Source organism: Choloepus didactylus, chromosome 21, assembly GCF_015220235.1.
Source record: "Choloepus didactylus isolate mChoDid1 chromosome 21, mChoDid1.pri, whole genome shotgun sequence".
NCBI lineage: Eukaryota > Metazoa > Chordata > Mammalia > Pilosa > Megalonychidae > Choloepus > Choloepus didactylus.
Genome location: NC_051327.1, coordinates 13,588,174 through 13,615,710, shown reverse-complemented (window position 1 = coordinate 13,615,710; position 27,537 = coordinate 13,588,174). Strand labels below are relative to the sequence as shown.

Sequence of the window (27,537 nt, the reverse complement as noted above, 5' to 3'; positions counted from 1 at the left end):
GTACTATACTCATAAATATTAATTCACATTTGTATGGAATTGCACATAATTTTCAATATACTTTGGAGGCACCTTCAGTATGAAAGAAGATTTGGTCCCCAAAGAGAATGGCATAATTTTTTTAAAAGCATAGTTGATACATTATTAAATATCATTTGTTTATTAATCTGATACTCTACATGCCTATGATGCAGGGCAGTAGGTGGGTTGTGTGACAAAGAAAGGAGATTTTTTTTATCCTGTGGAGAGTTTATATATTACCCTTAGAAGTGGTACAATTTAATCGTATTATACAAAAGCAGCCTACAATGGCACTCACCTGGCTTCTTCTGCTAGAGTTGCCATTATTCCCGAGGGTCTTTTCCTGATAGCTGACTATTTCATTAGATGTTAAGCTAAACAACAGAATATTTTGAGCTGAGCAGATGTCTGATGTACCCGATGATAGTAGGGGACATGGAACAAAGGAATTCAATTCAACAGACATTTGTTGAACATTCACCAAGTGGTAGGCATAGTGGGCAAGCTCAGGGGACTCTGGAATCTGTGGCCATGTATGGATTGCTTTGTTCTCAGCTTGTCCCCTGCAACACTTGTCCACCACTTCCTCATGGCCTGGGATTGCCTCTCCAATGCAGAGGGTAAAAAAGTGTCTGTGGTAGTAACAGCTAAGGTTAGACAGGAAACCCACTCCTTTGCCTTGTAAGATTTCTTGATCTCTCCTTGCTCGAGGATAAGGCCTTTCCCCTTTCTGGTCTCCTTGCTGTTTGCTGTGATGGTTTATGTGTGCCAGCAGTGCCTGCTAGATTCCTTGGTTTCCTGCTTCTGTCAGCTTTTCTAACTTGCTTCACAGTGCGTTACAGTCAGCTTGGCATATTATTAAATCACTATTGTGCCTTTTAGGTTTGGGAGCTGTACCTATTTTTGTGATGTTGGTTTTGAGATCTTTGCCTAGTTTTTGCATTCATTTATTTATTTAGCAAGCATACATCTAACACCTACTATTTGCCTGACTGTGTTTGAAGCACCGAGGTTACCAAGATGAATGATATTTCATCCCTGCCACCTTTCACATTCTTTCAAAGGATCATGCTACCAGCTGCCTCAGGGCCTTTGCACAAGCTGTTTTCTCTGCTCAGACTTTCAGATCTGGGTCAGTTAGCAGCAATTTTCTCAGCCCCAACTCTGTCCCCTGCACCAGATCATTTCCCCCAGTTTTAGCACCTTTTACCTTTCCTTTAGAGAAGTTAGTTCTGTTTGAAACTATGTATTTATATGATTTGATTAGTATTTGTCCCTAAAATCTACCCCATGAAGGTGGGGACTTTATTCTATACCATTATATTCCCAGCTGCTATAGGATAGTGTTAAGCGTGTACTTGGCACATACTGGTGCACAAAAACTATTTGTTGAGCGTGTGGATACCTGCGAACAGGAAAGCAAAGGCACTGTGCACTGGAAGGAGGCCCAGGAGTCCTTGAAGGAGAAAGAGGAGAGGTTGTGGAAGGAAGGGCTTTAGAGGCCAGGGCAAAGCAGGTTTAAAAGTCCAAGGTTCTGAACGAACAGCTGTGGCTGATTTGGGGACAGATGTCAAGGTCCATCCTGTATAGCAAGCAGGGAGAGTGCTGAATATTGGGAAGCAGTAGAACAGAGAACTGTCTCAAGAATATTGGATATGAAGGGGAGGAAAGAGAGAAGGGTATTTTGAGGAGGAGAAATAGATAAAAGGAAAATTTTATTTTGGTTTTATTTTTAAATGTGAATTTAGGACCATAGAAACTGAGAACACACTTGTGTTCTCAGTGTTCTCCATGAAGGAACACTGTTAATGTAAAGAAGATCATGTTCACTCTTTTACAAATGACTGTATGCAAAATCATTTTTATTTTAGCAATTAATGTGTACAACATTTCATAGGGTTTAAAAGGCATTCTTGCATGAGGTCATTTGATGTTTTCAAAGGGGCAGCTACCCATTTTGCTCAGAGTGGCAGTGACTCTTAAGTCTCGTAAGGAGTAACATCAGTGCCAGGGCTTCAACCCAGGTCTTCTGGTATCTCTACAGGTCCTGAGCTGACTGCAGGCAGAGGGCTATACTAGATCCTGTGGCCTGAAATCTCTCCTGGAGTTTTCATAGATGCTGCTCCCGATTCCAGGACATCCATTCCCCATCTCCTACCCTTCCCCCCGTCCCCAACCACAAAGGAGTAAATGAAATGTTACTGTTGATCTTGGTAATAATGTTGTTGCAGTTTGCAGAGAAGATAGAAATTAAGCATGCTCAGAGGAACATGTGGTAAAGAGATAATGCATTAAGGAAACATTTTAATCATATGAATTGACAGTTTCTTTCTTGCTTGCTCACATTCCCTTGGCCCTGGTATGTTCAGTCTTGTGCTATTTCTTTTGAATCAAGCATGCACTTAGCATTCCTTTTCTGAAATATAATTGATGTACCAGCTTGAGAAATGAGTTTATTGAGCCTCCTCAGGGAATATCATTGTGTGCTGGACTTAGTACAGAATCAAACAGAAAACTGCTATCCCAGGCAACAGGGAAATCACTTGTAGTGGACACATACTTTGTATTTTTTGAGTTTTCTGCCCAATAAGAATATAATTGGATATAATTCCAGTGGCGTAAGGGATTCAGGAAAATTGAGAGGCATGTTTCTTAGTTTCAGGTATTCTCATATCCTACTCCCCCCAACCCCCACTTTTTTTTTTTTTTTTTCCTCTCATACCCTATTTACCTTGTATTTTGGGTCTGACTCTAGATGCTTACATAACCACTGCTTCTTTTCCTTCTCTTCTTTTCTACAGAAAGATGTAGCACTTAAGCCTCAGGAACGTGTGGAGAAACGCCAGACCCCTCTGACCAAGAAGAAACGAGAAGCACTTACCAATGGCTTGTCCTTCCACTCAAAGAAGAGCAGACTCAGCCACCCACACCACTGCAGCTCAGATCGAGAAAACGACCGCAATCTCTGCCAGCACCTTGGGAAGAGAAAGAAAATGCCGAAGGGCCTCAGACAGGTGAGGAAGCTTGGGGTTTTTTTGTTTGTTTGTTTGTTTGTTTGTTTTTCTGTGGCTGCAAATCCCTTCTTTGGGTGCCTGCTCCTCTGTGGTTCCTCCAGCAGGTGAAGAAGATAACCTTGGTGGCGTGCTGGAGTTGGTGTCCTGGAAAGCTTGCTTTTAGTTTCTGAGTTTATTGGCCTAATTGAATATTCAGCCACTTCTCAATGTTTTTTATTATGATTTGAAACTTCAGTCTGCTGTGCTCTTGGTAACAAAGTTTGATGCCGGTGCTTTTGGCTTTTAGGACAAGCTGAAGTCTTTATGATTGTTGGGGTAGACTGACTTGTGAGGGAGAGATCTTTATAAGTTGAACAAACAGAGCAGGCAGGTTTGATCACATTCATTGTGTATCTCAGTGAACTACGATGCTAAAAATGATCGTCTGTGTGTGTGCAGTGCTTCAGATATGTTTTCTAGGGAAGCTCTGCTGTTGTGGCATGCAGGTGAGTAGTGGCAAAGAAATGAATTTGCCTTTTGGTGCCATAGCCAATTCGCCATGGCCCATAATTCAAGACTATCTTTGTGACCTGCTGATTGTATGAAAGTCTGGTAGTGGGGCTGACTGTTCTGCTAAAAATTAGGTTTCAGTTATCCACAAGAAAAGAAAGTCTTGGCATTTGGTGAGCCTTTCTGCCTATGGAAATCCCTACTTGAGTTGTCTTAAAAAGAAGAAATTAAGCTATTTACAGCGTTTTTTTCTGCATGAATCCAGAGACTTAAATGCCTGTGGTAACCTATGTCCTGGGTGTGTTTTGTTTGTTTTTATCGGGACCATTGGATGAGATTGACTATCTCTAAAGGAAGCAGAGGAAGGAAGTGAGGTTCACAGAGCAGGTGCTGCTAATAGAAGCTGAAAACTTAATTTCTGGTTTGCAGATGTTTCTCTGAAGAGGGGAAAGATCTGAGATCATTCAAAACAGTGGTTTCAAAACCTCACAGATTGTTAGGATCATATCATGAGCCTTATTAAACACAAATTTCTAGCCCCTGTCTAATGAACCAGAATCTCTAGGGGGTGAGGCCCTGGAATTTGTAGTTTTAGAAAACATTCTATTTGATAATGGTCAGCCTGGTTTGGAAATCACTCTTATAAAACATAAAAATATAAATACATTTGGTGATGATTTCTAGTTAAAAGACTGGAAGAGCTAAAATCCTCAATAAAATCTAGTGAGCAGTTTGGTGTCAGAGTTGAAACTTGATAGGTAATGAAGGAATATACCCTTTAGAAAACATTTACTGTGATAGATTTCACCATAAACTCAGAAGGATCCCAGGTCAGTGGCCCCCAATCTGATATGCAGGGGAGTGTTTCTGATGGCTCACCTGTCCCTGGAAATGACAGATTGGAGTTATAAAAATAATTCTGGGCATGTATCTAATGCATGCCTTGTTATAGTCATTTGACAATGGAATCTGTATAACCTGTAACCCTTAAAACAACCTGGCCTAGTTGGTAATATTACGGCTACTTTACAGACGGGGAAACCAGGGATCAGAGAAAAAAGTGACTTAGCAGTGGGAGATAGTGGCAGAGCCCTCTGGCCCCAGACTTGCTCAGTTTCCCTTGTATATTCTGCCTCCTGTATTTGAGATAAGAATTGGACGTGAAGAGAGGGAGGACTCCAGGTCAGAGGATGGAGAGAATCCACAAGTATTTCTAGAAACTATATGAGTAGTTTGGTCAGAGGGATTGCTTCTGGTCATAGAAGTGGTATTTGAAGGCACAAGAAGGAAAAAGATAAGAGTTCAGAGAGCAAAGAAAGAGCTTGAAAGTTTGTAGCAACCAACTTTGGATGAAGGTGTTTTGGGAGTGGGCAAAGGGATGGAAGAAGGGATTGGTTCTACAGAAGGTGATGTTCCTGAGATGTTTGTGACTCGCAACTCATGCCTCTCTGTGTGAGGTATGTAAGAAAAGTAGTCATTCCCAGGGGAGAGGGGTTGCAGTGTAACCACCACCTGTCCCATAGGCCATCCCCCAGCTTCACACAAGAAACCAAATTTACTTACGCCTCAGCACTAGGCTTTCAAGTCTCATCCCTCTTCTTGCACACCTGATTGGCTTTTCTCTGTCCTCAAAATTCTTCTTTCTACTTTATGAAATTATAAGGGTTTCTAGGACCTCAGGTGAAAGATTTTATGTTTTTTAATCATAAAATTAAAAAAAAGGCCATCACTTCTGTCTCAATTTGGAGTAGCTTTTGGTCCTAAGGGCCAACCTTCTGGTACTAATGGTATTTGGAATCAAAGCCATCCATGTTTTAGGGAAAATATTTGGAAAACCAATTATTTTGATGCACTCCTTATGAATTATGGAGAAGGAAAGAATGCCTTTGGCTTTTGTGAGGGTTTTAAAAACCCTGTATGTCTTTGGCCTCTGAGAGGGTTTTAAAAACAAGTAGTGTTTTTGATGCCAAAATATACTATTCAAATGAAATGTCATATTTCTAGTGGGAAGGGAAGCAGAAGTTGATATTTGAGATAAGGCCATACTGTTTTTCATTTGCAATATTCTTAGAATCACATGTACTGTTATGAAACCCTGAATAAATCACCATCTGATGCTGCCCATTGTCAAATGAGGGGACTGGACTAGAAGATATTTCAGGTCTCATCCCTCTGAGTTCCCTGATTCTTTAAATTTGTGAACTACACAAGAAAGTGTTATGATGTAGAAGTCTGTAGAGGAAGACCCTGGTTCTGAAGGTGCTTTGTTTTAGAGCCTGTAATTGATTGGCTCTGTGCAGCCCCTTAAAGGATAAGAGGCCTTCACAGTGGCAGGGAGAGTCATGGTCAGTTGTGTGTCATTTCATAAAAGTGCCATCTGCTGTGTGACCATTGGGGAAGGGTGACACTTGGGTGTTTAGTGGCCCCAGTAGGTGTTCAGGAACTTGTCCTAAGAGTATTTGAGATTGCTTTCCTGTCATTTTAGACACCTGTACATGTCACAGTTACTTTTCCTCCTGCCTTTGCCTGTATCAGATCAAGAAACTGAATCTGACTGTTTTAGCTGGGAGGGGACAATGAGATGAGAGCTGTCCTTGAGGAGACCACTCAATGGATTGTTGTCTAGTGTCTCTTACTGAGGGAATGATAATCAGCAGAACTATAGCAAAGAGGGCTATAGCAGGAGGTGAGAACTTAGTCTTTATTTCTGATTTTGTGAGAGTGGATTAGGGTTGCATCTTAATAGAAAATGGTACTTCCTGAGTAGGCAACTTAATGTACAGATTTCCTGTAATTAAGGGAAGATGTTACTCCTTAGTGGGGAGGATATAATAGGATATTTTCCTCTGAGAATCCTTTGAAAGCAACTAATCTTTTTACTGTGAGAGTGCAATTACATACTTTTATAAAAGAGAGGTGAAATTCTAAAACCAAACCACTTTTTCCTTCTCTTGACTGATTATAAAACCTCAATTCTAGTGATATTGTTCCATAGTGTCAAATGAAAGCTTTCTAGCTGGCACTTAACCACCCCAATGAAGCTTATTGGTTGGATTATGTTTTTAAGTGTGTGTGTGTGTGTGTGTGTGTGTGTGTGTGTGTGTATGTATATATACACTGACTTAGAAGATGCTAGCTAGCAACTGTCTTGGCAAATGGTTGCACTTTTTTGTATGGTAAATTTGAACATGCTCCCTAATCCCGAAGAAGTTTAAAGAAAGAAAAAGATGAAGAAAGGAGCAAGTTACTGTCATTAAAAAAAAAAAAAAAAAAAAAATGCCTCTTTCTCACCTCCCTAGGCTTATATTTGTCCTACACAGAACTATTTGCTCATGATGTGAGCTCTTAGACATTATGTAAAAGGTTTTAGCTTGTACTAATAAGGATATGTTGGGGCTTCTTGCAGCCCCATACTTGGGGATGGGAAAAGCAAAACAGAGGTTGTTTGGGTCTTCTCTGTAAGAAGCTTTATTTTCTAATTGGCAGGCTGAGGCACAGTGAAATCACTGATGAACACAATGAAGTTACATTTTGCCAAATTTAGCTAAATTTTGACTTCCTCAAAAGCATTTTGGGAAAACTGAACCCTTCCCTCAAGTCCTGAGTTTAGTTTTCTTTCAGTACATTTAACTTCTAGTCCATGGGGAATCCTTTAAAAATTTAGTACTATGTAGTTTAAAAAAACGGAAAGGGAAAAAGTATTTTAAAAATTGGTGTTGAGGAAAAGTTGATTGTTCAGAAAATTTTCAGATATTGACTCTGATTAATATTTCTAAATACAGCTTATAGTTTGTCCTTTCCTTCTCTTGTGAACTGAACCACAGGAATAACTTAAGTTAACTGGGAGACATTTTCAGGTTATATGAACTCTTCTAACAGTCTCAAATGGATCATCAAAGGAGATCCCAGAATCTCCCTCCTAACTGGGTTTTAGGAGCCAAAAAGCCATTCATCTAAGGGCAGAATTTCCCAGGAAAAAGGGAAATCTATTGAGATTACTTCTAGCCATAGGAGAGCACCATTTGAAAGGAAGATAAAGAAATTTGGAAATATTTCAGGAGTCTAGCAGCAGGTAGACTTTCACCTTGCTTGTGAGAATCGCCTGTGTAGAAATGCGTTCTGTGATTTAAAAATCTCTATAAAAGTTGATCTGAGTAGGTATTGCTTATGAGGAATAGAGATTTGCCCGTCTCTGAAAATCCAGTGTGCTAGAGTCAATACTCGGTAGAAGATTTGTAGTTGACATTGTAAATTGTAGAGACCAAGAATACGTACCAATTTCTAGGAAGAAGAGGAATTGATTCCAGTGCCAAGTCTTTACAATTGGAGCTGTGTTCATGGTGGTTGTCTGCTTTGCGTTTTGACTTTGCTTGTTGACCTCATTTGGAGTAAGTGGTTGTGTTGGCATAGAAGGGCCCAGGTGACCGAGCCACCAGCTGTGTTTCCATCCGGTCTGATGTGGCACTGTTTCCCTGCTGGTGCTCTTTCCTCTTCGGAGCATTTACCACAAGAGACTAGTTCTTTATTTCAGTGGGACTTACCCATGTTTTCTGAGATGCTCTCTGTGACATTTGTTACTAGTGGAAATTAACTTGCAAGGAAGGATTTATAATGGAAATCTTTGATTAAACTGATCCAGTTTGAGTCACATTCTGAAGATCTGCTAATTAGTTTTGAGTAGAAATAAAGGCAGAAATCACATAGATGTTTATCCAGCTTGACTCAAGAGCCTATAGGTTTCTTGAAATCAGTGTTTGAAACACCAATGTAATTAGGGATTGTACTTTAGGAATGAAACGACATTTGAACTTTTGCTATGTGCTCTTTCATAAATACATTTGTTATAATGGTTAAATGCCTGAACTGCAGTTAAATCATTTTTACATCATACTTTGAAATTTTAAGTTTAATGTGTTAATTGGGATTTCATTTACTTTTCAAAAAATGTGTAGTTTTGTGAAGGTTATAAACTTAGGTATTAAATAAAATTCTTTATATTTCCTTCTTTAGAATTTAAGTTGCATACCTCTTTTTCCCTTTGTCCAAACTACAGAAATAAGAGTAAAAACGTACAAGGAAAGATTGGAGGGGGAAAAAAAAGATTGGTTTATAATCTTTTTTGGAATCTTGATTGACCTTAATAAGAATAAGATGCCAGTTTTAACATCCAGTTAAAAACCTGTTCAGGAAATAGTTTTGTATTATATTTGAGATAGTTTTGTATTATATTCGATTGGTAAATCAGGGACTAATATATTAGCGAGTTGTATGTTTTGGTTTTATTTTAACTTGGGCATTTGGAAGTAGTGATAGTTTATTTTTGATGTTCTAGAAATTTTGGTTTTATGTCTCCTAATTCCTTACATTGTTTCCTGGGATATATTCCATCAGCCCTGGAAGTTGACTTGACTCCAGTGAGACAGATGTTGGGAGTGGTATGGCCAGTAGTAAATTTTTAATGAAAAACAGTAAAAATTGATCAACAAAGGACATAACACATTGACTAACACTTCATAAAACAAAATATATTAAGTATTGGGAAAAGAAATGGCAATTAAAGGAATTAGTGATAATTCGTCTTGGGTGATCTGATCTGTGTAGCACTTGTTCCATAGAACAGTGACTTTCACTAATTCCCAGAGGAAGAATTTGTTATATGTATGTGTGTGGGAACTTTATTAAGAGCCATTTAAATCCTGAGATAGAAGAGTAAGAAAGACAAAGTTACAGAAATGAGTCTCAACTCTAGCTACCATAAATTCCTTTAATACCAGTGATTGAAGGGTGAGGGAGCACATTTTTCTCTTAATGAGGTTCTAGCTGATCGATGCACTTTGGTAGTTGATCAGGGTAGAACAGAACTCCTTTTCTTTACTTAAAACTGTGCATTTCTCTGTTAATTTAATTTTATAATTTTCCCTCTTCTGTTGATACAATGTTATTTGCACGTGGCCATATCTCAGCTCTGGAACATGAAATAACCATCCTTTGTTCTGCATTCTAATCTCTGTTTACAGCAGTCCCATCTCCACACAAGTTTGTACATCACAGGTAATGAGTGGGAGGTGGGAGAGGGTGGGTGGCTGTGTGGTTCGCAGTGGTGTTGGTGGGGAGCTGAGCAGATGGTTGTGATAGCCACGTGCTGTGAGATTCCCGTGGGAGTTGATGGTGGTGACAGGCGACTCACAATGTGCTATTTACAGTTTGGGTTTGCAGTCTTTCAGTGACATCTGAATGCTCTTTAGCAACTGCTTTCATTACCGCCTTTCGAGGAGCTGCTAATTGAAAATGAAATTGTGGGTGGGCTTTAAGGCAGGCGCAGGCAACTCTATGTGGTAGATGTTGTTTGAGAACTACTGGATATCTCAAGTCCCAATTTGCCATTCTTTTTCCAAAGAGGTAAAGCCAAAAGTGCATTTGAAGGTTCAGTATGTACACATAGGCAAACCTATTTGTCACATCCTGTCTAAAGAGCCAATTGTCCACTCCTTGGCTGGAAACGAACCTAGAGGAATGCTTGGAGGTCTGCACATCTGCTGAAGACTCACCTTTGTATTCCTTTGTATGATTTTCTTTAAATGTGCACAACTGTGTGAAGTTATTATTTTAAATTTGACAACATCTTGCAGTGTTCTTTAGCTTATCGTAAGTTTCTTCTTTGAGCTGTTCATACAGTTACTGTGCGGGGGAGAATAGTTATCTGATCTCTTGTACTTTGGAATATTATATTCAAGTTTTTACATACAACTTTTCTTCCTATAAGCTTTTTCATATGATACCACTCTGTTGAAGGCATTTGGGGGTTTCCAGGCACAATGGAAGTAAAAGATGATGATGGATTTGATTGGACTTTGACAGTAGATGCTGTTCTTGATTCTTAAGGCTATCCCCAGTCACAGAATTGTGCTTTATACCTCATCTTCAGAGTTCTTAGCTAAAACATTTCGAAATGGTACCTTTAATAAAGTTTATGTGTCCAGTTGTTTTATTGCCCGTTCTTAAAATAGCTTTGCACAGAGAAATCTTGTGCTGAACAAGGAATGACCTCCCTCTTAGAAGTGCTGTTAGCTCTCTTTTTAATTAAACATAATACTGCATTCTCTTCAGCATTCCTTCAGACATTTCGGTGAATACTAGCTGGGACAAAACCACGCTGAATTATATGCTTTGTCAAACTAGGACTTCTGTTTGCCTGTAGAGAGTCCCCGAGGCTCAGGCTGAGGGGACCCTGATGATTCACCCTTTTCTGTACTTAATCCTCAATCCCGTTAGACTTGTTTTGTCACAGGAACCCAACTGTTTTAATGCATTTGAATTACTGCTGGGTCCTAATGATGTTTAAAAGAACCTATTTTGGTATTCTAAATGAATTCTGGAACATTTCATATTGGTACAAGTGTTGACAGTTTTTATCAAGCAGATTCAACAAAGTTCTTGCAGGAGCTCGAGGTCTTTTAACATCCAGGGGTGTGCATCCTCACACTGGTGCTCACAGATATACACACAGGAGCAGGCACTAAAACAGTTCACAAACCAAAGGGAGCCTTGTCAGGACCCACCTTATGTGGCCTGCTGAAACACGTCACCTTCATTCATGGATCATAGCTCTGCAGAAGCTGCCATTTCTCCCACGTGCCTGCCTTCAGTGATGCTGTGGTAGTGGGTCACTGTGTAATCACTGTCTGTACTTGTGTTTTTTCAGGTAGTGCTTGTGTCATACATCTTGAAATCATACGTTACAAAGCTGGACAGGTCCTAATTGCTGGTGATGATTCTGAGGGGCTGAGATTAGCTCTAATTAGATTGAGAAGCAATTAGCTGCATTTTCTGAGTAGGGAACATACAGAATAATGTTTTTCAAAGGGTGGCCTGGATCACCTACATCAGAACAACTCTGGGACTTTTGTTAAAATGCGTATTCCCAGACATCACCCCTGCCTTACAGAGCTGCAGTCCCTGGGGGGCGAGGTCAGGGTGTGGCAGTAGGTTCCTCGCATGGCTCCAATGCAGGTGCTTCAAGAGCCATACTCTTAAGTTAACTGAATTCTCCTTCCTTTTTATTTTTTAAAAACAGGGGGAAGAGAGTTGCTAGGTTAGTAAAACTCGGGGCAAATCTTAAGTTTTAAAAAAAATCTTGAGTGAAATTAATTTTATCAATAATAGGACCACATTCTTGTCATGAATTTACTGAGTTCTTTTCCAAATTTTATTAGAAAGAAAAATATCTCTACTGAATGCTATAGACATTATATTGCAAAAGAATAATGTTTAAAAAATAGTTTTTTTGGTAGGAGTTTACTAGAATGGCTCTGGTAGAATAATTTTGTCGTATTCTTCTCTCCATAAGCCCTCCTGCTCCCTCAAATAACACAGCTTTTTATAAATACACTAACCGGAGTTCTTTCTCTTAGGTTCTACTTAAGTCTGTTTTTCCTTCCATCTGTAGACAATGGTGTTGATCTCTTATGGTTTGTAAATTTTATGAATCTTCCACCATACAAAAACTGGTGGTATTTGGTGGTAATATTTGGGGGCAAGTATGAATGAGATCTGAAAATATTGCCCATGTAAGAATCAGTGGTGGCTAAAGACCATTAACTGTTTTCTTTATTGCTAACAAAGCTTCATTGTTGATTTTAAAAATATTGCACTTGAATTTCTGGTTTGGGTTCTACCAGTTCAAATGGAAATATTTTCCTTTGCAAAACCAAACACTGAAAACTCTCAGGTTATTTTTTATTTAAGTGGCAGACCCTGCACTCATGACTTAACAATTGCCTGAGGTGTGTTAACAGTAGGTAACATCCGTTTCAATACATTGCTATGAGACCAGAAATGCTGTCCCCTGGAGTTGTGTGCAACTCTACTGAACAGTTGCTAATCAAATTATCATATTATATGAATAAGACTATTAATAACAATTTTTGATTTAAAAAATGCTGTTATCAGATTGTTCCAAGAAGCAGTGGGGGTGATGAGAAAAGCCTCTGCTCTCAGATGATGTGTAAAGTTGTGTAATGGACCCAGGGCACATTGCTGGAAGGCTGAATGGCACTTTTTGAAACTTAAGCAACCTGCTTGCAGTACTTGATCATAACCTGCCTGCCTCCTACCTCCCTGTACTTAAATTGTAAAGCTGTATTTTTCAAATGAATATGGCGGGGGGAGGGGGTTGTCGGAGGAGGTGTCGAGGGGGTGGGATGTATACTTGTATGTGAAGAGGAATACATTGGAGTCACGTAGGGAGTGTTATGGACTACCTTGAGTTCGGAGGCAAATAAATGAACCAAAATATGGAAGGGGAAGGATAGGGAGTTTATAGAACATTTCCCAGGTGATTCTGACCCTGATTCTCTCTGCCCCTATTTAAACCTGGCAGCCGGTTTTTCTCTTTCCCTTTCTATCGCTGCACCTGCCTTCAATCTACACCTTCAACTCCTGAGCTGACATCTCTCTCTCTGTTCTTCTCTTGCTGGCTTCTCTGCCCAGCCAGGATTTCATGGGAAACCACGTAGATTTTCTTTTAATGTTACAAAATGCCTTTGTCTTCTGGTTCCTTGCTCAGTTGAGCATGCTGGCTCTTTTCACTAAATATTTATACTTATCTTGTCTGGGTTCTTAGTATAATTCAGCATTATTTCACTCATTGCTAATGTACCCCTTGTTAAAAAAATTTCAACGGCTCTCCATAGCCAACTAAATAAAAATCAAAATGCTTTAGTAAGACATTTTAGACCCTTACCAGTCTTGCTCCAACATACCTTTCCCACTGCCTCGCCTGCTTCCTGCTGTCCATAAATTTCAGGCTATAGCTACAGTTGCTGTTGTTTGGACAAGCCCTGTTCTTTCTCCACACTGCTCTGCTTGTGCTTGTGCTAGTCTCTGCTTGGAATGTCCCTTCTTCAACAGTCATTTTAGTCCTTTAGTGACTACCTCAGATCCACTTCTTCCTTGAAGCTTTTATGGTCTTTTGCCTCACACTTACATTTTCTTTGGAACTGTCACCATCCTTAGTTTATAACTAGGGTGACCATGTAATTTATTATCTCAGCTAGGACATTTCTGAGAGTGAAAAGGGGCACTACTAATAATTACCTTGGAGTGATAACCAAGGAAAACAGGAATATATGGTCACAATTTATAACTCACTTTTGGCCCCTTTCATATCAGATCCTATTTTAGAGTTGGCTGTATATTTGTCCTTCTTGCCACCGAAATGTCATCCTCCCTGGGGATGTTTTACTTTCTTACCCAGGCTTGTGTTGCATGTATGGGAGTAAAACTCTTAAGACCCACTGCTGTCACTTCCTTGAAGGATTGCAATATCCTTCTCATGTTTCCCATATCCTCTCTTGTCCCTTTTCAATCCAATTCTCCATTCAGCAGCCAGGGTGATCTTTTACAAAGCATACTTTTGACCTTATTGTTCCCAGATAGAAATTCTCTCAGTGGCCTTTCAGTGTATTCAGAGTAAGATTCCGACTCCTCCAATCTGTTGTGCCCAGTGGTCCAGTGCCCTCTTTCTCCAGCTCATGTGGCTCTCCCTTGCTCATTAGCTTCAGCCCCCCTGGGCCTTCCTTCATTTCCTCAAATCTGCTAAGTTCTTATCTACCTTAGGCCCTTTATTCATTTTGTTCCCTCTTCCTGCAATCGTGCTTCTTCCCTCTGCTCTTTGCATCATTGGCTCCTTCTTGTCCGTTCGACCTGAGCTGAAATGTCATCTTTTCCAAGTCTGTGCCTGACCATATTATTTAACCCAGGATCTGCCTGTATTCCTCTTTTTTTTTTGCACCTATCTTTTTTAGTAACACTGAGCACAGTTTATGCATAGATTTTTCTTTTTTGTATACTTCCTTAATGCCTGCCTCTTCTGCTAGACCCTAAGCTCTCCTGAGGGAAGGTACTAGATCCATTTTCTCCACTACAATATTTGTAGCACATTGCCTGGAACACAGAAGAAGGTGCTCAGTAATTAAAGTTCAACAATTGAAATTTTGAATGATATTTTTCTAATTGATGACATTGCCAATCCCATATTCTTGTTGCATTCCAACTTTAATTGTCTGTTGGAGAGAGGAAGGGACCCCTAATACAATATGAGCTTTGTTTCCCTTCTCTGGGAATATGCAATCTAAAATGAGATACCGATCAGCACACACACACTAGGCCAAAATTTATTCCGAGAACTCTCTGCCCCTTTGGTGGGTCATGTCTGCTGTTCTCCCATGGAATGTGTCAGCAGTCTATCTTCCCAGGGTTCTAGCCTGTCAGGATAACAGGATTTCTGGTGCAGCCAGGAAAAGCTGGCTCAGGGCAACAGCAGCCTTCCATTTTCCAGAGATGATCAGAAGGAGACCAGACAAATAGCAGGGACAAAGAGGGAAGGTAGGTGGGCGTGAGGTGGAATTTACTGAGTACTCTTTCACCTGCAAATGTTTGTGTGGGGCTCTACTTTTTCATCATGAAAGTACAAACTATTTTTAGTGACAAAGCATGAAAGCATGTCTTTGTGCTGTAAAATTATTGTCCCGTGTGCTCTCTGTTTAAAATATTTGGACCTTAGAAAAAAGTTTAATATTATTTCATTTTGGAGTGGCCGGATTAATTCATTTTCCCCATATTTGCTTATTCAGCAAACATTTACTGAGCATCTTTTGTGTGCAAACCCTATACAAGAGACTCTGTCATAACAGAAAGGATGTATACAAGGATAACCGCATTTACAGCTTGCTAGAGTCGTCTTGACCTTGTGGAGAATTCTTAACATGAGCGAGGCTGAGATGGTGGATTAAGTGCAGTTCAAGGGGAGACGCAGTTGAGCATCTCTTAGAGAAGGAATATCTTCGGATAGATACATGTGCTGAGGTCTTTAAAATTGTTTCTTTTCCATGATGCTGAGTGAATCTCTACTGGATGACTATTTTTGGGGCCAGTATTTCCATTTTTCTTGAGCACCCCCACTCCCCTTTAAAAAACAAAGCCTTTTGAGAATAACGCTTTCTGTTACTGAAGACATCCTGTTAGAAGTAGTGTTGCTTTGTTTTTCAGTCCTCTTGGGTTCTTAATTTTTACAAATAAAGGCTTTAGGATTTGCACATTTTTTACCTCACATACAATTTTTTTAAATGACTGATCCATTAATTTTATGCTTATTACTTGCAGATTATTGAAATCTTAATGGCCTCCCAATGTTACTGGAAACTGCCATTTCTTTAGCATGGACCATGACCTACCTATTTTCTAGAAATGGTTTTACTTGTGGTCATGACCCAATTGTATCCTCTCACTCCTGGAACTCTTGGTATCACCAAGTCTTACAATTCTATTTAGATACCAAGCTTTTTATGCTAATTTGCATAAAGCAAAAGCCAAAAATATCTTAGCGCTTTCTATCATTTCTATTTACTTAGTAGATCAGTTTTAATGCAGGTAGAACTTCAAAATAGGAATATTTGGGAAAAAATACCTCAAGTTTATAGTGCGAGTCTGAGGGGTTGAAAATTAAGTAACCTCAGGAATAGGTTATAGAACAGTTGCCAACTTATTAGCAAGTTGTTTTTTTTTTTTTTCAAAAGATAATTTATAAACTGCTTCTTTTGTTTTAGAAATTTTCAGCATATTAGAAAGTTCAATTTCCCAGCAAAGTTTTGGACTATTTAATCTGTTAGATTCACTCCTCCTCTCACACTGTTCACTCTCCGTTAAATATTTATTCACCACAGACTACTATGTGCAGCCGTAACTTTAGGTACATGGGATACATTAGCAAACAACACAAAAATCTATGCCCTGGTGGTTCTGGAGGATTCACTTCTCATAGGGATTCTAGCTGCGTGAACAGCTTCTATTTAAATGTCAAAACCAGCCTTTCTTCTGAGCTTCCAGATTCATAAACCCAGCAGCTGATCAGATTTTTTCACCTGGTTCATCCACAACCATTTCAAACCCAATGTGTCTCACATTGAACCCAGAGCTATTGTCTCAAATTTGCTCTTCCTCTTCAGTTTCTTCCCTTAGTTATAGCCCACACCATCTGCTAAGCATCCAAGCCGTAAATCTGCTCATGCTAGAAACCTGGAAATCATCCTCCTCTCTCCCTCACTCTTCATATTCACACATCCTCTCAATTTATGTCCTACGTTTTTCTCATCTGTCCCTCTCTATCCATTGTTTTCTACCCCTTCTGCCACAGCGTTAGATCAGGCCCTCCTTTTCTAGGATAGATTCTGACCACGGCTTCTTACCTGACTTCCCAGCCTCAAATCTCATCATTCTTCAATCCATTATCCAGATTCCTTCTGAGATAATCTTGGCAAAACGCAAATTGAATCATGTGACTTGAAGAATTCTCCTTTCCTTTACTTACAGGTGAAACTTCGGTTTCTTTATATAGTTTTGAAATCCACATTTTTATAATGCCTGTAGGAACCCTCCCATCTTCTTCCTGGTGTTTCCTGACCCCAGTGCCCCTGTACATCAAGCTAAATCTATTTTCTAAAATATCTTCTTATGTGCACACCCACAGATGAGAGTTCCCTTGGCCTTAGTGCATCTGATCATGATTATAATCATAAATTGATTATGCCATCTTGTAGAATAACCTATTTTGAAAAGGGTGCTTTACTATCTCAGAAAATTTTCAGTTTGTTAGAATTTAATGTGGTATAAGAAGAAGTAAAATGAAAAATTTGGGAGGATCATGGGTACAAATTTGGTTGTGATGCGCCAAAAACATTAAAAATGACCAGAATTCTTCCTGATGGTTGTTGCTGGGTTCCTGTATCAGGGTGGGGATTTCTATTAGAGAAGGTTTTTGTAAGTAGAAGTATTATTTATTTTCAGGTTTAGGAGTTGTAGGTCAAAAACTGCCTGTATTGAGCTCTTTGGGAGCTTTTCAAATCTGTATAAGGGGTAATTTTGCTTCTGTGTGAATGATGGCTTAGGGGCTCAAACTAAGAAAAACTAGACATGATCTGAACCTTATAATTATTCTAAGTTAACATTGAAATGAAACTTTTTGTTGATGCAAGGGATTTCTTTTACCAATCAGTTGTGTAAATTTTGTGAGGATTTTGAAGTGGGATTTATACTGGTTTCTTTTTTAATAAGCTGCCTGCAAAAGTGACTACAAATGTGGTAAAAGGGTTGTTTGAAGTAAACACAGTATTATAGCTCCCCTGGCACAATTATTCCATATTTTGTCTTGGTGAGTCAAGGCACAAAGCAAGGATAATCATAATGTTTATAAGAAAACAGCACTTATCGCTGGGATCCTGGGATTTTAATGCTGGGCTCTTTTACTTGCTCCAACTTCCACATTCCAGTTTGTAAAGCTTTGGTGGAAAACGCTGTTTTTGTAGCAAAGCATTATCTTTATTTCTTCCAAAGTTGTAGTATTCCAGGTCAAAATAGTTCTTTTTCTTTTGTTTTGTTTTGTTTTTAAGTTTTTTATGGCACAGGTGACTGTTCTGGCAGAATGAAGTAGTACTTTAAGAAAAATCTTCATTTTCCTGCCTATCCTCAACATTCCTTCTGAGAAGGCTGCTCTTGGGGGTAGAAATACATCTGTGGATGAAAAGATAGATACTGAATACTTTTCTCCTGTGCTCCTGAAGTGTGATCATTAGGTATTCTCATCTACATCGATTTAGATCATCTTTCCTTCTTTGGCAGTCAGGGAAGAGACAGGTTGAGCTGTGATTCAGAGAGTAAGAAGTACGTGAAAAGTATATTGAACACTTGTACACTGGTCAGGCCGCATTTACGGGTAATCTGTTTTAGTTTAGACTATATGAAATATTGTGTCAGTTTTGTAGGTAATTGGGGACAAATTGTGGCTCTTGATGTTGAGAAATACTGTTTAGGTTTCCCTTTCAACAATTATGGGGGTTTTCATTCAAGACAATACAAATATTCCTCTGGGTGTCACATGTTGTCAGCCCCAAGAAGAGGAAGCCGTCTTCATGTTGTTTCCTGGCCTTGACTCTGAGCTCATGTACAGAGAAACCTTGAGCACTGTGCTTAGTTAGACAGAGAGGGGGTGATTTTGTTGTGAATTTGTTCATTGAAGAAAGGATGTTAATATTTGCCATTGTATTTTTAAAGCTATGCAAACATTTTATCGCGAAAAAGATTGTGACTCAGGAGTCTTGGGTTTCAGGTTCTGCCTTGCTACTGGCACGTTGTCTGTCCTTGAGCAAGTTACTGCTCTTTGCCCCTCAGTGTCTTTGGTTGAACTGGAATACAGCGGTTGCACGCCTTCCAACAAGGGACCTGGAATATGTGTGAAGACATTGTAAGTGCTGAAATACTTAAAATGTACTTTTCCATGGAAATATTAAAGAGTAGATATTTTTCTTTATACGTTGCATTTTGTTGTAAAGAGTTGTAAAAATAACACAAATCCCATACAGAGAATTTAAGCATACCTCCTCCTCCCCTCAGATACCTGGATCCACCAGTTTTAACATTGTGTTACATTTAAAAAGTAGATTTTTGAAATAATGAATTACCTGGACTTTGGTGATATTAATATTTTAGATGAACTTACAGTTAAATATGTAATAAATATAAAGAACAACACCTCAGAGTTTCTACTTTGCAGTAATGTCTCACTTTGGTAAAATTATTATGTGCATTAGACTACTGTAGATAGCAGTGGTACATTAGATTGAAAACTTTAAATGGAGTGGGCTCATGCATAATGTTTTTAGCAGATGATAAAAGCCTTTTGCTGAGAAAAGATTAATATGAGATGGTGGGACCTCTTTGTTTGGGGACAATACCTGTCAGCAGCTATCTGAGGATTGTGATTTTAGATCTTGCAAATTGAAATCACTGAAATCTACTTCTTATGAATAATTCATGGTGAAGGAACTTAAGACGTTATTTCTAAATGTAATTGTTAACCACTAACCCATGTTTCTTGGACCCTGCAGCGTTAGTTTTTAGTTTAGTTTTCTTTTCTGTTTTTACAAAAAAGTAAGTTTTTGGACATATGTAGTGATCCTATGTTATATAAAGGATTCTTCTAGTTTTGGAAAATCATTCATTCCCTGTACCCTATTTATATAGAGTGAATGGGATTTGTAGGAAACTATCATGGGGGCTGCTGGGCTGCTCAACAGTCATTTGGGTGAATTGGTCCCTGTACTGGGTTTTTCTGTCTTCTTCAGATGAGCTCTCTTCCTTCAGTAAACATGTGTGCATTTCATATGCCCCAAACTCTGTTGCTAATATGGGAAATGTGGGAGGAGTATAAGAAATGGTCCCTGTTTTTCAGAGCCTCATCCTTTGGGCTACCTAATTACTTTGAAAGAGCTTAAAATAAACTGAAAAATACTCTTTTGAAAAGTTGTTGAATGATAGATATGCTCTTAGTTTCTTACTACTTTCCCTTGTGGTTTTTATAATGCCATATATTTTTCTTGGGAGAGTTTCCTTACAGCTGTATTTGTGATCTTAGGGTAGGATTTATGAGCTGTTGCCATTAAGGTTTCCCTCTGGCTTTGTATTCAGAGGTGGAGGGTTGTGTGTGGATTGTTTTCTTATTGTTAATGTGTGAGAGTTTTTCCAAATCAAAATAAATGCATAAGTGTTTTTCTCAACTTAGTCTTTCTTGGATTGACTTATTAAGATAAATGTGAATTGTGAAAATTTCTTGAGACTTTAAGGGAAAATTTTTCAAAGCAGGATGCATTGCAATTGTTGATGAAAAGTGTATCTTCTCGTTTTTGTTGTTCTTTTGTTTTAAATTTTATTGTGATAGCACATAGTATGGAATTTGCCATTTTAACATTTTTGCAGTGTGTAACTCAGTGGAAGCTGTAAAATTTTTATAGATTCCCTTATAAAGTTGAGGATGTTCCATTCTTCTCTTAGTTTGCTAAGAGTTTTTATCAAGAATGGATGCTGAATTTTGTCAAATGCATCTCTATCAAGATGATCATGGCTTTTCTTTTCCAGTTTGTTAATATGATGAATTACATTGTTTTTTTAAAATTCAGTTTTATTCAGATATGTTCACATATCATACAGTCATTCATAATGTGCAATCAGTTGTTCACAGTATCATCATATAGTTGTGCATTCATCACCATAATCAATTTTTGAACATTTTCATTACTCCAAAAAAATAAAAAATAAAAATACAAGTAGAAAAGAACACCCAAAACATCCCAACCTCCCACCCCTGCCTATTATTCATTTAATTATTGTCCCCATTTTTCTACTCATCTGTCCATACACTGGATGAAGGGAGTGTGAGCCACAAGGTTTTCACAATCACACAGTTGCACTGTGTAAGCTATATAGTTATACAGTCGTCTTTAAGAATCAAGCTATTGGGTTGCAGTTCAACAGTTTCAGGTATTTCCTTCTAGCTATTCCAATACACCAAAAAGTAAAAAAGAGATATCTATATAGCACATAAGAATAACCTCCAGAATGACCTCTCGACTCTATTTGAAATCTCTAAGGCACTTTAACCATTGACTGATTTTTGACTGTTAAACCAACCTCATGTTCCTGGGTTAAACCCCACTTGGTCACAATGTATTGCTGTTTAAATATATTCTTTTATTTGATTTGCTAAAATGTTTTTTAGAGTCTCTGCATCTATGTTCATGAAGGAAATTGGTTTGTAGTTTTGTTTGCTTATGATATTTTTGTCTGGTTTTGGTGTCAGAGTAATGATGGCCTCATAAGACAATTAGGGAAATATTCCGTTCTCTTCAGTTTCTTAGAAGAGTTTGTGTAGAATTCTTACTATTTTTTTCCTTAAATGTTAGGTAGCTTTTATCAGCGAAGCCATCTGAGCTTGGCATTTTGTTTGGGGGAAGGGTTCTTATTATATATTCTATTATTTAAATACAATACATGACTTTTCAGTTTATCTATTTCTTCTTTAATATGCTTTGGTAGTTTATGTCTTTCCAAGGAGTTTGTCCATTTCATCTAAGTTGCTGAATTTATTGACATAAAGTTGTTCATTCACTATTCCCTTATTATGTGTTAAGGTTCTCTTGAATCTATAGTGATCCTGTATCCCTTATTGGTGATCTCTGTCTCTCTATCTCCAGTATGACTGGAGGTTTATCAATTTTATTGGCCTTTTCAAAGAACCAGCCTCTTGTTTCATTGATTTCCTCCATTATTTTTCTGTTTGGTGTTTCAGTGATTTCATTTTTTCCTGCTTATTTTGGGTTTAATTTGCTTGTTTTTCTAGTTTTTTAGCATGAAAGCAGAGATTATTGGTTTGAGACCTTCCTTCTTTTCTAATATAAACATTCAATGCTATGAATTTCCCCCTTAATACTACTTTAGCAGCTCCCCACAAATTCTGATATGTTTTCATTTTTATTCAGTACAAAATACTTTCTCATTTCCCTTGTGATTTCTTCTTTGAGTCATGTGTTATTTTAGAAGTATGTTGTTTACTTTACAAATATTTGAGGGTATTTTAGAGATGTTTCTGGTATTGATTTCAAATTTAATTCTGTTTTGATCAGAAAACATTCCCTGTATGACTTTAGTCCTTTAAAATTTTTTAGGACTTGTTTTATGGCCCAGAATATGTTCTATCTTTAGAAATATTCCCTGTCTACTTGAGAAGAAAAAATGTTCCTTGATGTAGTTAGAAGGAGTGTTCTATAAATGTCAGCACAGCCAAGTTGGTTCATAGTGTTGTTCACTTCTACATTCTTGCTGATTTTTTGCATGTTCTATCAAGAGAAGGATTTTGAACTCGCTGACTATAATTGTGGTTTTATCTATTTCTCTTTGTTGTTCTGTCAGTTTTTTGAAGTTCTGTTATTAGGTACCTAAACATTTAAGATTACTATGTTGTCTTGATGGATTGCTTCTTTATTAGTATAAAATGACCTTTTCCATCCCTGGTAAGAGTCTTTGCTTTGAAATCTACTTGGTCTGATATTGATATATGCACTCCAGTTTACTTTTGAGTACTGTTATGACGCTTTATCATTTTTCCTTCTGATTACATTTAATCCATTTGCATTTTACACTCAAAGAGCTATTCTCTTAGGTCACGTATAGATAGGTCTGGTTTTTAAAATCCAGTATGGTAGTCTCTGCCTTTTAATTGGAATATTTAAACCATTTACATTTGATAAGATTGGTGATATAGTTACTTTTGAGTCCATCATGTTACTATTTGCTTTCTATTTGTCATATCTGTACTTTGTTTTCTTTCCCCTTGTTTTCTGCCGCCTTTTGGATTAATAGGGTCCTTTTAAAGATTCCATCCCATCTCCTTTGTTAACTTATTATCTGTAATCTTTTGATTATTTTTCTCAGTATGGGTCATATTTTCCTGCCTCTTTGTATGTTTGGTTATCATTGATTGAACTCCACTTATTTTGAGTTTTATTTTTATTGATGCTGTACATTTTTGTATTCTTATTAGTCTTTTTTAGCTTTGTTCTGGAATGCAGTTAAGGTACTCGGAAACCGTTTGATGGTTTTCAGTCTTTCTTTTACGATTTGTTAGGTGGATCTGGAATAGAATACTGTCTGGGAATGATTATTCCCCATTACGCTTTCAAGACCTTCCTAAGTATTCTATCCATTACACTGTGAGTTTTGAGTTTTCCATTCTCACTGAGGAGCACATACACTGGCCATAGCCCTGTTAACTCCAGGCGATTTTCGTTCTAGTCCTACTACCCTTGGTAGTTTCTTCCTGTTCATGTGTGGATCTGTACTCTGCTGATTACTCAAGGTGGGATTCTCTGCAGATCTCTGAAGTTCTTGCTCCATGAAGTTCTCTTTTCTCTGGTATCCTGTCCTGTGAACTCTAGATGCCCTGATCTCTTTGGACTCTCAGCTCTGTCTCCTTAACTCAGGGGGTCCTGCTGGCTCTACCTCAGTTTCCCTTCCTTACACTGCATACTGAAAATTCTCTTCAGGCAGTAAGTTGAGGCAGAGATAGGGCTCTCCTCATTTGTTTCCTGCATCTCACGGATCACTGTTCTCAGTCACCTCATGTACAGTGTCTTAAACGTTTCATCAGTTTTGATGAATGTTTTTGTATGTTTCAGGCAGGAGAGTATATCTAGTCCCTGTTACTCCCATCTTGTTCGGAAGTAGTCATCCTAGTTTCTTTTAGTGATGTCGCTGTCCATCCCTTTTCATCCAAGCTCAAGGTCGTAATTCATTCTTCCTTCCTTCTCTTTTGGGTCCCAGAGTCCAGAAACTCTTTCTCCAAGTTCCATTAATTCTTGCTTCCTAATCTATTTGACATTTCTATTGTACTTGATACTGACAGTCTTCACATGAACATCAACTTACAGCAAAAAATAATGAAGGTCACTGGAATGGAGAGAATATTGTCAGAATTGCCTAAAGTTCTGATGCCCTAGCACTGCCTCCCTGTAAGTAAGCACTCAGGGAATATTTCTTGACACATTTTATTTCAGTGTAAAATTTACATTTCCTCTGTGTTGGCAGAGCAGAGTTATTTCATGATGAGCATATTTGCATATTTTAAAGATAATAATATCATTTGGCTTATTTTTTCCCTCCTCCCCTCCCCCCCTTTTCCTTTTCCCCACTGAGCCTTAAAGGTCCTGCTGCATTTTGGTTCTATTACCCTGCCTGCCTTTCTTTCTTCCTGCTTCATGTACTGCTTGAAATCAGACTTACCATTGCTACATTTCTAAAATCTAGTACAGTACTGAGCATAAGGATACTGGGTATTGGGTGATTTAGACTGAGTAGGCTAGAGTTTTAGGCTCCCTGTATTGTTAAGGTTTTACCTAGAGTACCTGCATTATAAAGAATCTTAACTGTCTCTACAATACAGACTACATCTACATCATTGTACCTTGTTATTATGTGACTTTGTTGTGTTGTGAAAGAGCTGTCAGTGAATGAGCTCTTTATTGCTCAGAATTACTAGTTTACTGTTGTTCTGCCATTGATCAAAATATCTGTCTTTTCATTCTGCTGTATTCATCATGATATTTTGCTGTAATAAGAGAATAATAATCTTGGAGGTACAGGGTTTACTGGATCTCCCTTTGTGAGCTTGTGTTGACATCACTGACCTGGTGGGAATTAACCAGGAGTTTCTCCCTTCTCTTTGCCTTGCCCGTCTTATTTTTCCAAAACATTTGCTACCTTCATTGACCCCACCCCCTCTTCATCTTCCCCTGACCCACATTGTGTTTTAGAGGGAAAAGAAGAGCATAGAGGTCATTTTTATTAAACTCTGTTTCAGAAAACCTGTGTGAAGAGCTGTTAATGATAAATGACTACCCCTTTGTCAGAGGACCCACCAATTTGAGCAGTTGGCTACTTACCTTGACTGGGGAATCTTAGAATTGATGACTCCCTTTTTAATTCATTGTCTTTTCACTTAATGGAATAAAATGGCTTTGTTTTCCTTTTAATGCTCTTCTTCTCACAAAATAAATTTTGTCATATTTCCTCCTTGAACACACAAAGTATTTTTCATGATCTCCCAGCCCTGTTATCTGGATCAGTGTGTGTGAACCCTGTGTGTGTGTAGGTATCTGTGATGTGTGCATTTATATTTGTACTAGCATTGGATTCTTACAATTCTAGAAAGACTTATAACTTGATCACATTGCATGGTTCTGGCTCCCTCTGCAGCCCCAAATGGAAAAGTGCTTTGTTGTCCTTTGTTGCTGAAAAATCCAGCTCCCAGGATTCTTTTTGAGTAGTGAAGGTTGGGATTTCGGACTTTGGAATGAATTTTTTTGGCAAGGCTCAGCGAAGACTGAAATCACATTTCAGGAGAGCAAAAAGAGGTGACGAAATGGAGAGGAGGATGGGATATTCTCCTATTCAGTAAAAGCGGTGAGCACAATTGCCAAATCGTAAGGTTGATTTACTTACTGGTATTTGCTGTAAACTTCTGCTAAAATATCAGAGAGGTGCATAATGAAGCCTAGAGCTATTTTAGGATCTCCAGGGCTATTTTATTGGATTGAACACCTAGAACTTTAATGCATAGCTCATGTTGATGAGTAGTGTGACTTCGCCTCCAGTGTTGGCCTGGCTGTTGAACACTCAGAGTGACTTTGGCTAGGCTTGACGTGTTTTGGATTTCAGTTTCTGCTTCAGGAAAATGAATGAGTTAGACAAATGATTGTTAAATTTTAATCCTGATTTATGTGTCTATGATAGCAGGTTAAATTATTGGTTTTTAAGGTACTCTTGAGATTTAGTTCTGTCCAAAAATCTAGAATTCCAGCAGGATTTCTTGACACATTGATCCAAGTGAAGTAAAATTGGGTACATTCAAGGGTGGCTTCTGGGGTGCTGGTATGTTCTGTTCTTGATCTGGGTACTGATTATTTAAGTGTTTTTAGTTTGTAAACATTCCTTTTACTTCTATGTGCATTTTTCTGTTTATATGCTATACTTCAATAAAAAGTTTGCAGAAAAAAATCTCATATGTTAATTACATGCTGCTTTGGAGCATTAATCAAAGTACTGCTTATGTAAGTAATGGCATGTGTGTGTACACAGATGTCTACTCTGTGAAATAGTGCCTGTTTCAAGTCATACCACATTAAATGTTGTCTTCTAAATTATGTGTTCATATGGAGATTTTAAAGATGACTAGTATTTAATAAATAATTAGAATGTTTATATAATCAATTCATGCTTTCAGGGTTATTTCGTCTTCATAACGTAAGTTTTTAATGCTTGATACATGGCCTTTCTTATGTAAGAGGTCAGCATTGTTTGTTTTTTTTCTTTGTGTAACCCTTTAAGGACTTATGGTCCCTGTGAATTGTTAATCTAAGTTCTTTCTGGATCCAACTATTTTGTATTGACTTTCTTGGAAGTTCTCTGACAATGTTGATTGTGTTTGCAAGAAGTATTATAAAATTTTAAAATACAAAACATAGACAAGTATTATGGGCATTTTTATTTCCCACTCATCACTTTCCTTTCCCATCTTCTTTGCTTTGCCTTTTTAAATCCCTTCCCCTTTGTACTGTCACAAAACTTTTTCCACACTTAAAAGAATAAAACCAGAAGCTATTGTCTGAAAAAGTAGTGAAGAATTGTTAAAATTCTGCACTGGTTTGTGCTGCTCTCTAATTTGGCTGTAAAGGTCTAACCTAGAGAATTATGAATTTTGCTATTTATACATTAAAAAACAAAAAAGAAACAAACAAAAAAAACAGGTAACTGCAGACTCTAGTTTTTATCCTGGAGTGAAACTCATGAAATCAACAGTTGATTTCAGTGGGAATCAATAAGCTCAAACTTTTCTCCAAAGGTCTCCCCAAACTGTTTCCATGACTTTATGTTGAAAGGACTGTAATCCATGGAAGCGGATAGTCAGTGAGAAGGGCAGGAGGTGCTCTTCACTGAGGAGTGCCTAGAGGCAGCCGGCTGATTTAGAGCTCTGTAGAGTGTGTGGGACTTTCATGGTGACATGTTTCTATCAGAGCTCGTGTGTTGCAGTCATAGACCCTGACCCCAAGGACTGCATTTTTGTTTAGAGTACACATTGACCTCTTTTTCTGGGCCAAAAACAGTGAAGTGTATCAGTTTTGGTAGCTTGAGTTTTAAGCAACCTAAATTAGTTTGAAGTGGAATTATCCTGATGAAAGGGCAGTTGAAAGCCCTTGACACTGGACAGAGGATTGTCTAGTGTTTAATCTTGGCTCAAAATGCACCAGACATAATGAGAGTCATTATGAACTACTGATCTCCTACCCCTCCCCTCAGCAGACCCTATTAGACTTGCAAAAATAGCAAACACTGTGTGTGCTTGGCATGGTGCCTGCTGTGTACTAGAGGAAGAAAGCATACCTTGTTTGCACTCCAACCAGATACTGGTGCATCATGTTACAGCTCTGCTTGGTTCTGAGCTCCTCTGTTCAGTCTCGTCTTGACAGATGTTGTCGTTGCCACCCCTTAGCAAGACAAACACAGCTACTCTGCTGGAGTTGGCTTTTGCCCAGCTGTCCTTGCCAGTGCCCTAAATTGCTGTGCTTCTATACCT

General features: G+C 38.3%; 1 protein-coding gene across 2 annotated transcripts in view; it reads left to right on the top strand.

The window, feature by feature from the left end:
• The window catches only part of AUTS2 (activator of transcription and developmental regulator AUTS2), a 1,176,422-nt gene that overhangs the window by 272,174 nt on the left and 876,711 nt on the right, over positions 1 to 27,537 (top strand). For both annotated transcript variants that reach the window (XM_037814365.1, XM_037814366.1), the window contains exon 2: positions 2,823 to 3,035. In XM_037814365.1, coding sequence (XP_037670293.1) covers positions 2,823 to 3,035 — 213 coding nt within the window. The remainder of the gene's footprint in view (positions 1 to 2,822; positions 3,036 to 27,537) is intronic.